Genomic DNA, 11,190 nt, shown 5'->3' on the forward strand with positions numbered 1-11,190 from the left:
AAACTAACAACTAATAAAGCAATGCCGCAATAGAGTGATTATTGGAAGATTCTAACTGCTCATGCATCGAGAAAAGGAAGTGCCGACTGCTAGAGGAAACCTCAGGAAAGCATGTAGTTTTTAGGCTACAGTTGAAATAAATGATGATGGTGGTGGAAGTGCAAGGTGATGAGCTTGATGCTCCTTTTCAATAAATATTGAGGGTCTTATTCTGGTGACATGATGATTGATGGTTGGCTGCCTTTTGACAAATTCAAATTTTCCTATTTTGTCCATAATAATCTCATCATGTACAGTATACTTAACCCGCATTGTATCTACAAGCTTTTGTCGACGCACATGCCAATACCAGAATGGGCACATTCGCTATATGACACATTTATTTGTGACAGTAGAGTTGAAAATGAAATGGAACCCCATTTAACTTGTATTTTTTATTTGGTACACGGTGGCCTACCAGTATAGAATGTATTAACTCCTACACCAGACTGTTAAAACGAAAGCCAACGAAAGCCAAGTCAACAAACAGATTACCGACCATTTCCATACCTTCTCCGCTATGCAATCTGGTTTCAGAGTTGGTCATGGGTGCACCTCAGCCACGCTTAAGGTCCTGAACGATATCTTAACCGCCATCGATAAGAAACAATCCTGTGCAGCCGTATTCATTGACCTGGCCAAGGCTTTCAACTCTGTCAATCACCACATCCTCATCGGCAGACTCGATAGCCTTGGTTTCTCAAATGATTGCCTCGCCTGGTTCACCAACAACTTCTCCGATAGAGTTCAGTGTGTCAAAACTGAGGGCCTGTTGTCCGGACCTCTAGCAGTCTCTATGGGGTTGCCACAGGGTTAAATTCTTGGAAAGACTCTCTTCTCTGTATACATCAATGATGTCGCTCTTGCTGCTGGTGAGTCTCTGATCCACCTCTACGCAGACGACACCATTCTGTATACTTCTGGCCCTGTACGCTCTCGTTGGCTGGCCCTCGCTTCATACTCGTCACCAAACCCACTGGCTCCAGGTCATCTACAAGACCTTGCTAGGTAAAGTCCCCCCTTATCTCAGCTCGCTGTTCACCATAGCAGCACCCACCTGTAGCACGCGCTCCAGCAGGTATACCTCTCTGGTCAACCCCAAAACCAATTCTTCCTTTGGCCGCCTCTCCTTCCAGTTCTCTGCTGCCAATGACTGGAACGAACTACAAAAATCTCTGAAACTGGAAACACTTATCTCCCTCACTAGCTTTAAGCACCAGCTGTCAGAGCAGCTCACAGATTACTGCACCTGTACATAGCCCATCTATAATTTAGCCCAAACCACTACCTCTCCCCCTACTGTATTTATTTATTTTGCTCCTTTGCACCCCATTATTTCTATCTCTACCTTGCACATTCTTCCACTGCAGATCTACCATGCCAGTGTTTTTCTTGCTACATTGTATTTACTTCGCCACCATGGCCTTTTTTGTGTGTTTTTTTGCCTTTACCACCCGTATCTCACCTCATTTGCTCACATTGTATATAGACTTATTTTTCTACTGTATTATTGACTATGTTTGTTTTACTCCATGTGTAACTCTGTTGTTGTATGTGTCGAACTGCTTTGCTTTATCTTGGCCAGGTCGCAATTATAAATGAGAACTTGTTCTCAACTTGCCTACCTGGTTAAATAAAGGTGAAATAAAAAAATATATATATTTAAAAAACCATGCCTCATTAGTGCAATAATTATTCATTAATTTATTTCTCCATATAGTAACAACACTGTAATCAAAAGGAGTCTTGCAAAATGGAAGGAATATAGAGCTTCCAGATTAACTCGCAAATGGATAGATTTACTATCAGTTTACCCTACCAAATACATTAGGGGACGACTCAAGAACTGACCTAAGATCAGTATGTAGGGTCAGTCTTACTATTCCACATTGTGCTCTTGAATTTTGTGTTCCTTGAGGAATATTTGCTTGAACTTTTTCTAACAACCAAAAGATCCAAATCAGGGACTCTATAGGCAATGTCCACACTGCCCTTTCCCACCTGGACAAAAGGAACACCTATGTGAGAATGCTATTCATTGACTACAGCTCAGCGTTCAGCCCCATAGTGCCCTCAAAGCTCATCAATAAGCTAAGGACCCTGGGACTAAACACCTCCCCCTGCAACTGGAACCGGGACTTCCTGACGGGCCGCCCCCAGGTGGTAAGGGTAGGTAACAACACATCCGCCATGCTGATCCTCAACACGAGCCCCTCAGGGGTGCGTGCTCAGCCCCCTCCTGTACTCCCTGTTCACTCATGACTGCACGGCCAGGCACGACTTCAACACCATCATTAAGTTTGCCGATGACACAACAGTGGTAGGCCTGATCACTGATCAGCCTATAGGGAGGTCAGAGACCTGGCCGTGTGGTGCCAGGACAACAACCTCTCCCTCAACGTGATCAAGACAAAGGAGATGATTATGGATTACAGGAAAAAGAGGACCGAGCACGCCCCCATTCTCATCGACGGGGCTGCAGTGGAGCAGGTTGAGAGCTTCAAGTTCCTTGGTATCCACATTACCAGAAAGTTAACATGGTCCAAGCACACCAAGACAGTCGTGAAGAGGGCACGACAAAACCTACTCTCCCTCAGGAGAAGGGTTTGGCATGGGTACTATTTCCTGAGTCTGCAATAGACATATTCACTGTCCTGTGTGCGGAAATATGCCAAGAACACATTATCTCAACATACCATTCTTTGTCTACTATAATGGGCAGAATGTTGTGCATCATTGTAAGCATAGAAATAGTATATTTTTGGTTACAAGATCACATTAGTAAATGAACTATCTCTGTCCATCTCTGATATACATGTGCCCCTCTATTACATAATCAACTGCATGTTCAAGAGCCTAAATCCATGATGTGATTAACCCAAAACAAATTAGGCAACATTGAAAGCATCTAGTGGTTAGGATTCGGGGCTGCCACAGCCGGAACATGCATTTGGGCTCCCGAGTGGCGCAGCGGTCCATGGTACTGCATCTCAGTACTAGAGGCGTTATTACAGACCCTAGTTAGATTCTAGGCTGTATCACAACTGGCTGTGATTGGGAGTCCCATAGGGCAGCGCACAATTGGCCCAGCGTTGTTAGGGGTTGGCTGGGGTATTCAGTCATTGTAAATGATATTATTTTCTTAACTGACTTGCCTATTTAAATAAAGGTTAAATAAAAATAAAACATATATCAAAAATATACACGCTAGGTTTCTTACTCCACACTAGTAGGTGGCAGTCTTGAGTCTTAGCTAGCTACATCCCCAGAAATGATCACGTCACCCAAACAACACGCCTTCTTCGAAGTTGTGGATTGTTATCACTAGCTACCTGATTGTGAGCTAATATATCGAAATCTAACAACCATGGATAAAAAGAAAAAGCAATATGCCGTGACTGCTTCATCTGTGAGTTGTTCAGAATAAATCATATTGTTACATTGTCTCTAATGTTGCTTGTCATCAGTGTGTGAACCATAGCTCGCTAGTTAGTTAACGGTAGCTAGCGAGCTAGCCTAGTCAGCGCCCTAACGTAGGAAGCTAGGCTACTTTATGCTGACATGTTAGTCAGCAGGCAAACTAACCATGTTATAGTCAAAGTACATGTAAAAAAAATAAAGCATTGTCTATTGTTGTCGAGATTCATGGATATTCAAATGGTGACACGACTTATTGGGTTAACGTTAGTTGCTATCAGTTTAACCACTAAAATGGCGACCACACTGCTATGTTACACTCTCATCTGCAGCTGGTTGATCTCAAAGCTGAACTCTATAGGAAACAAGAGCAATTCAAACATGAAAAATTGGTGCAAGATGCTGGAACTAGTACCAAAGCCCCCAAAAGCAAGGTATGTGTTGAACATTGTACAGGACAGAGACATGTAATGAACAGGATACCACACATTTTGACCAGCATATTCTGACTTTGTCTCCATAACATCCATTGTGTTCTTTTCCCTGTGTAGAAACCTAATGTATGGAGCAAACAGAATGAGGGTGTTTCAGAGCGGGCACAGAAAGATGTGGAACTGGTGGCAGAGGAAGAGAACAACCTTGACAGGGCAAAGTGAGTACAACGTGATGTACTACACACTGACAACATGTTTACTGCACCATCACTGCCTTCTATTAGTTTTTTTTTTTGCAATACAGCAAAAGTCTCTCATTGCTGCTTGTCTTCCATGTCTCTCTTTTCCCGCAGGCGCAAGCTAGAGGAGAAGGCAAAACTGTATGAGCAGATGACCAAAGGAGACTTTCTGGGTATAGTGTTATGTCGTTTGTGATACTGTACAAGAAATGCTGTCATATTCTGTATGTAAAGTTGACATGTGAAGGCCCTGCAAATGCCCTTTGTCTTTCTCACAATGGAATTACTATCCTCTTTTCCAATGTGTCAGATGAGGAGACAGAGGGACTTTTTCTGGTGGATTTCACCCAGAAGATTATTGACAAGAAGAGAGAGAATCATGCCCAACGAGAGAGTGAGAGAGAGGATAGAGAGAGCTCCTCCCCCATCCCACCCCCTGAGAACCCAGGCGAGGAATGGTAATGTATCTATAGCACATGAGGCCCCAAACTACTGTATGTCGGAGTATTGGACTGTAGATGCCATTGAGTGATCGAGGGATAGGAGTTAAAGTAGCCGTTTACTAATTTATACTCAGGGTGGATTATGTTGATGCTCTGGGACGATCTCGGAGATGCATGAAGAAAGACCTACCAGGGTTCAAGAAAATGGACAAAGACTTTCAGGGAAAAAGGTATATTTTACTCTGATCAAACCTTGAAATTAATGTAAGCTTATTTTTAGAAGAAGATGTTAGTACCAGTAGTGTTGTTCTGGTTATTAATTTTTTATATATTTTTTGCTAATGTTTTTTACGTGTTCTTGCTTTTATGTACACAGACTTGACCCGGCTGAGAAGGACCTGCTGTCAGAGGACATGCGTAGAGAGCTGCAAAGGCAGGAGTGGGAGAGGGAGGAGGAGGAGGCCATGAACAGACCTGTGGGTCCAATCCACTATGAGAACATCAGGGAGCAAGGTTAGCAAGACACCTGTTACAGAGATACATTAGTGAACTCATCAAATCAAATGCTATTTACTGTACATTTTACAGCAAACCCAGAGAAGTGTGTTCTCTGTGGATTATGGATTGACTTGTGCTCTTCTCCATTCTCTCTGATCTCTGGCCTCTTCCTTCTCCATCTCTCAACCTGCTATTTTTCAGAGGCCCGTGAGCTGGGTGTGGGCTACTTTGCATTCTCTCAGGACCAGGAGCAGCGCAGGAAACAGAGAGAGACCCTGGACATGCTCAGAGACCAGGTGAGTTGCTCTCAGCCTTCACAACCCCTGAGACTAGGACCTTACTTATATTATGTATCAGTTCATTTAAATGACTGAGTTTGAAGCAGATTGTCAATGTTTTTTTTTCTCTCCTTTTCTTTTTCATAGACAACAGACCAGCGCAGTAAGAGGGACCAGCTGAAGGAGAAGAGAAAGACTTTGCTGGATGCTCGGCTGGCCAAGGTGAGGCAGAGGAAGATGAAGAAGGCCAAACTGGACGGAACTGAGGACGACCAGGGAGATGAACACAACCAAGGTTAGAGGAACCTCCCACAACAATACTGCATCAGGGACAATGATAACTGATCACGCTATATTGAATGGCTATGACTACTGCTCTGTATACTTTGGGCTGTAGTGAATGCTATTGTAAGTGTTGTCGGTTGTATTACTTCTCTCAGAAGGGAAGGAGGACCTGATTGGGCCCCTACCCCCATCAGGTGGAGCACCTGAAGAGGCCCCTGCATTGAAGAAGGTGGTGGTGGAGATCCAGGAGAGGAGGGACACCAAGCCAGGAATACCCCACGTCAGAGAGTGGGACAGGGGCAAAGGTAAACGCTACTCCTTGTTTGGGGCTGATACGATTGGCATGGGTCTTTTATAATTAATGGTAATCATTGATGAATCACTTCCACCACACTAACTCAACACGTATAACACAACAAATTTGAGCAGAGTGATCTAGGTGTAACCGAGGCCTGTCATCTCTGGCAATTTCCTCCAGTGGGACACTGAAGACTGGTATGCTGCCTAGGGTCGGGGGTTAAGTCATTAACTAACTGTCTTTTCTTTCCAATATGACAACACATTCCTTTCCTAGTGGACTTTTTTGGCGAGTGGACAAGTCGGCGGCGGGATGAGAGGGAGTCGGAATTCGCCCCTCCCTCTGCGTACTTCAGCAATAATAAAAGACAGAGCTATGGGAAAGAGGCCAAACGTGAGAAGGACAAACCCAAAATGGCCTTCAAGTGGTCAGAGGGGCAGGGTGGAGGGTGCAAGGTGCCCCAGGCCAACCCCAAAAGTACTCCTGTATCCCAGCCTCAGCCCAGAAGTACTCCTCTACCCCAGCCAAGTACCCCTGTACCCTCACAACCTCAACCCACACCATCCCCTGCTCAGCCCCAAAACACTGTCCATCTCCAAAATACACCTGCACCTCCAGAACCTCAGTGCCCCCCCCAACCCCCACCTCAGTACCCCCCCCTCGCAACAGCCCCAACCCCAATATACACCACCACCTCCACCACCACAAACACACCCTCAGTTTGATTACCCATTTCAGCCCCAATTTGCACATCTACCCTTTCATCCCCAGTATCCCACTCCACCTCACCTCCAGTATGGAGCCCCACCTCACTACCCCCTCAATACACCCCACAGTATCCCCCCAGCCACAAACTCAGCCCCAGTGCCCCCTCAGACCCAGCCCCCCTCAGACCCAGCCCCCTCCCAGAGCCTGGATGACATGCTGTCCTTCTACAAGAATTATTCTTGATCCTCACAGACATGTCTCACACAGGTGACACACACACCTGTATTAATCTACCCTGACACACAAACAATGTCAGTGTGTTAGACTATAATGACATTACCATGATCTTTGACTTCTCAGAGGGCACCAAAGAGAAGGAACCATTTGTGTAATTTGACCTTGGATCTGTAACCTGCTTTCCATATTTATGATCTGTTATTAAAGGATAGCATTTTCATTTGACATTGTGTTTTCTGATTTGCTATATTTGGGATTCAAGGCACTTGTCTATAGCTAAAGATGGTTGTTTAATGGATCGATGCATGACTGAATCAGTCCATAGTTCATTTAGTTTAGACTGGTGATCTTGTTAATGTTTGATGATTACGTGTTTTGAGTGACCGGACAATACAGAGGCTCATCCATGAGGTAGCTGTTTTCTGGTTAGGTACGGGCATTGAGATGTCAAAGCTTGTCATTTATATTAAAGCATGTGCAATTACCTGTGCTCAAAACTCAACCTATTTGCATTTAGGTGGATTCGGAAAGTATTCAGACCCCTTGACTTTTTCCACATTTTAATACATTACAACCTTTTAAAATGGATGAGAGAACATTTGTTAAATCAATCTACACACAATACGCCATAATGACAAAGTGAAAACAGGTTTTTAGAAGTTGTAGTTTATTAATTAAAAATTAAAAACAGAAATACCTTATTTACATAAGTATTCAGACCCTTTGCTATGAGAGTTGAAATTGAGCTCCAGGTCATCCTTGAAATGTTTCTACAACTTGATTGGAGTCCAGCACAGATATGGGAAAGAGTACCAAAAGATTTCTGCAGCATTGAAAGTCCCCAAGGACACAGTGGCTACCATCATTCTTAAATGGAAGAAGTTTGGAACCACCAAGACTCTTCCTAGAGCTGGCCGCACGGCCAAACTGAGCATTCGGGAGAAGGGCCTTGGGCAGAGAGGTGACCAAGAACCTGATGGTCACTTTGACAGAGTTCCTCTGTGGAGATGGGAGAACCTTCCAGAAGGACAACCGTCTCTGCAGCACTCCACCAATCAGGCCTTTGTTGTAGAGTGGCCAGACTGAAGCCACTCCTCAGTAAAAGGCACATTACAGCCCGCTTGGAGTTTGCCAAAAGGCACCTAAAGGACTCAGACCATAAGAAAGAAGATGCTCTTGTCTGATGAAACCAAGATTGAACTCTTTGGCCTGAATGCCAACCGTCACAGGAAACCTGTCACCATCCCTACAGTGAAGCATGGTGGTGGAGGCATCATGATGTGGCAATATTTTTCAGCAGACTAGTATGGATTGAGGGAAAGATGAACGGAGCAAACTATAGAGAGATCCTTGATGAAAACCTGCTCCAGAGCGCGGCGAAGGTTCACCTTCGAATTGGACAACGACATTAAGCACACAGCCAAGACAACACAGGAGTGGCTATGGGCAAGTCTCTTAATGTCCTTGAGTGGCCCAGCCATAGTCCGGACTTGAACCTGATCGAACATCTCTGGAGAGACCTGAAAATAGCTATGAAGGGACATTCCGTATTCAACCTGACAGAGCTTGAGAGGATATGCAGAGAAGAATGGGAGAAACTCCCCAAGTACAGGTGTGCCAAGCTTGTAGCATCATACCCAAAAAGACTCTAGGCTGTCATTGCTGCCAAAGGTGCTTCAACAAAGTACTGAGTAAAGGGTCTGAATACTTATGTAAATGTATTATTTAATTATTTTCACAAATGTCTAAACTTGTTTTTACTTGGTCATTATGGGGTATTCTGTGTAGATTGATGAGGGGAAAATGTAAAAAAAAAATATATATTTTTTCCAGATTTTGTTGTCTGAATGCTTTCCTAATGCACTCTATATAATTGATCATGTTTGGGGATGGATGTAGTTTTAAGTGAGGAAGGATTCACTGACATTACTGCAGAAGGAGCCTCTAGATGGTGCTGTGTCCATTTACTTTTTGTGAGCCACCAGACCTCAGAGCAGGGGTGTGTTCAGATTGTGTAACATTGCAATGTTTTGAATGTTTTTCAATCCAGCAAAGTATACTCTGGCCTGAACTGTTCTGGTCTATTTCATGGGCTTGACAGGGAGGCATATGCGTTTGTCCCATCAAGAAGGCAGGTCATGGAAATGACTCTGATCTGGGAAAATCTTTCGCTTCTTCAAATGGAAGGGTAACTTTAATAATTCAGCTACGTTCCTGCACCCAACCCACAAAAAGTGTCAGAGCACAAGGGTAACAAAGGGTCGAAGGATGATCAAAACGTAAATCAAATCAAATCAAATCGTAGACCAATGTTCTCCAGAAGTTCCACTACGTGAAGAACTAAAGCGAGAACAATTTGAGAAAGGGTAAAAGATAAGTCACAAGGACTAGACAGGGAATTACCGGACACCTGGTCCGCAGGAATTAACACTCATAGCAAGGACGTTAAAATTCAAATCTCTCCCGCTCTCACTCGAGACCCTATCCAGGGCCCGCTTGATCAAGAAACAAGCCCACGGGCTTTGTCTATAGACTCTGATACAAAGGTTGTGAAGAAAAAGGTCAAACGCTTCGTTAAAGCCAAGCCCACTCCAAATCTGAAAAGTCGATCTGCTTCCACCTTGAACAGAATTGACACATCACGTCGTTGCGAATGACCACTCCACTTTGTGGAGAATATGTCCACTAAACACGAATCGAAACGCCCATACCTGGAAATAGTTCTGGAAGACTGCTTAACTTTTCATGCGCTAATTGATTCGGGTGCGACAATATCACTCATCTCTCAAACATTGTTTGATGATCTAAAAAGGGCTTTGAAGCCAACTAAACGTTGGTTAAAAGTGAAACGATGCGACACTACACTTCGAGGGGTCACTCAGACTACCTCGCCTCTCATATTGAGAGTCATGCTGAAACTACACTTCAAGGACGTATCGCTTGTCCACCCTGTGTATGTTACCAGCCTCAAAACTGTACCCCTGCTACTTGGAGCAGACTTGGTGGATCGGTTACTCCCATTGATGGATTGGAAAACCAACCAGGTATGGTCATAGGCTACAGTGCCTTCTCCATCGACCACACTGCCACGCTAGCTGCAACGCAGTCATTCACGAGGGGTATCTGTCGAAAGCACCCCTTAGAAAAAAGACGTTTAGAAACCTCTTGGGGCAGAATCCGATCCAAGGCGATATTACGATATCTCGACACATTCCATCAGCCAATCTGATTGACCATTCTTGTCATGATTTCGAGTCAGCTGTCTCTGTGAATGACCAACTTCCCTCCTCCTTGCAGTCGTGCAATACGGTAGTTGAGATGAGCTTCTCTTGCCCTTTCAACCTTTCATTTGCACCTCGGATGCCAACACCACATGCTGGTGGGGGGATCCCGAGACACAATGGGGGGAATAGTAGCCCAGACCCATGATGAGCCTTATCGAGGCCGGTGGGGGGGTCGAGACTACGGACAACACCGTACGAGGCCGCCAGAGCATAAATCAAATCTTGTTGTAAACTCCCCTTTGAGAACAGCGAGGAGCAGACAGGCCCCTAGACAGGGATTATATTAGAACACGTCTAAGATAGTACTGAGGTGTACCACACTGGTCGTAAAGGAAGTCCAGTGGACTTGTCCACCTCCAAAACAAATGGCAACAATAATCATTCCTTGCCATGTGTAGTAGTCACTAGAAGACAACTAGTAAAATGCTCTAATCATGTATTCCTGTAGGATAACATTTCAGAATAAATTGGTAGGACAACTGGACCCCTTGAGTACCAGTACCAATACCACAGTCAGTCCAGCAACACTCAGTAAGAGGATTAGTAACCTCACAAGTTAAATTGCTATTGATAATAGCGACATAGTGCAACACTCAGAGTGCAACATGGGAAGGGAATCTCCATTGCACTCTTCCAATGGTTACAGATGCCACAAATAAATAGAACCCTCCTTTCAGGAGAAAAGTTATTAGAAGTCATGAACCACGATCACACCACGTACGACTGGTCTAATACTTAAAGAGTACTTCCGTCATGAGGTTAGCTCCTCCGTGGGTAACATAGCTATGAAGTATACTTCTTCATACCTACCGCCACTACAATAGTGGAAGACAGTGACTGGTAGTAAAACCACTACAGACTCCCTCGACACCAATTCTGACTGACTTCCAGGCATTGACCTGAAAATGACCTGACTACGTCAGACTCATTCTGAACAAGTTGTAATCTTCCAGGATACTTGGTTTCCTTCCCTTGACATGTGCGCTTGCGTAAGCATAAATGCACATGCACAACTGAACATCCAATTAGG

General features: G+C 44.4%; 1 protein-coding gene across 1 annotated transcript; it reads left to right on the forward strand.

The window, feature by feature from the left end:
• Positions 1-3,301: 3,301 nt before the first annotated feature.
• LOC112254616 (coiled-coil domain-containing protein 174) lies at positions 3,302-7,101 on the forward strand. The gene is made up of 11 exons (XM_024427333.2): positions 3,302-3,448; positions 3,789-3,890; positions 4,008-4,108; positions 4,244-4,302; positions 4,440-4,587; positions 4,707-4,802; positions 4,949-5,085; positions 5,272-5,366; positions 5,496-5,643; positions 5,789-5,938; positions 6,208-7,101. Exons 1-11 carry the CDS (start codon positions 3,407-3,409, stop codon positions 6,654-6,656), a joined length of 1,527 nt encoding a protein of 508 aa, XP_024283101.2. The 5' UTR covers positions 3,302-3,406; the 3' UTR covers positions 6,657-7,101.
• Positions 7,102-11,190: the final 4,089 nt, after the last annotated feature.

The sequence above is a fragment of the Oncorhynchus tshawytscha genome, linkage group LG07 (assembly GCF_018296145.1).
Source record: "Oncorhynchus tshawytscha isolate Ot180627B linkage group LG07, Otsh_v2.0, whole genome shotgun sequence".
In the NCBI taxonomy this organism is placed as follows: Eukaryota; Metazoa; Chordata; class Actinopteri; order Salmoniformes; family Salmonidae; genus Oncorhynchus; species Oncorhynchus tshawytscha.

What these genes read in the sequence shown, in the direction of transcription:
- LOC112254616 (XM_024427333.2), top strand. Translation starts at nt 3,407, where the DNA reads ATGGATAAAAAGAAAAAGCAATATGCCGTGACTGCTTCATCT. An exon ending in AAAGACTTTCAGGGAAAAAG is followed by an intron (nt 4,803 to 4,948) that starts GTATATTTTACT and finishes TTATGTACACAG; the next exon opens with ACTTGACCCGGCTGAGAAGG. An exon ending in GGGAGATGAACACAACCAAG is followed by an intron (nt 5,644 to 5,788) that starts GTTAGAGGAACC and finishes TACTTCTCTCAG; the next exon opens with AAGGGAAGGAGGACCTGATT.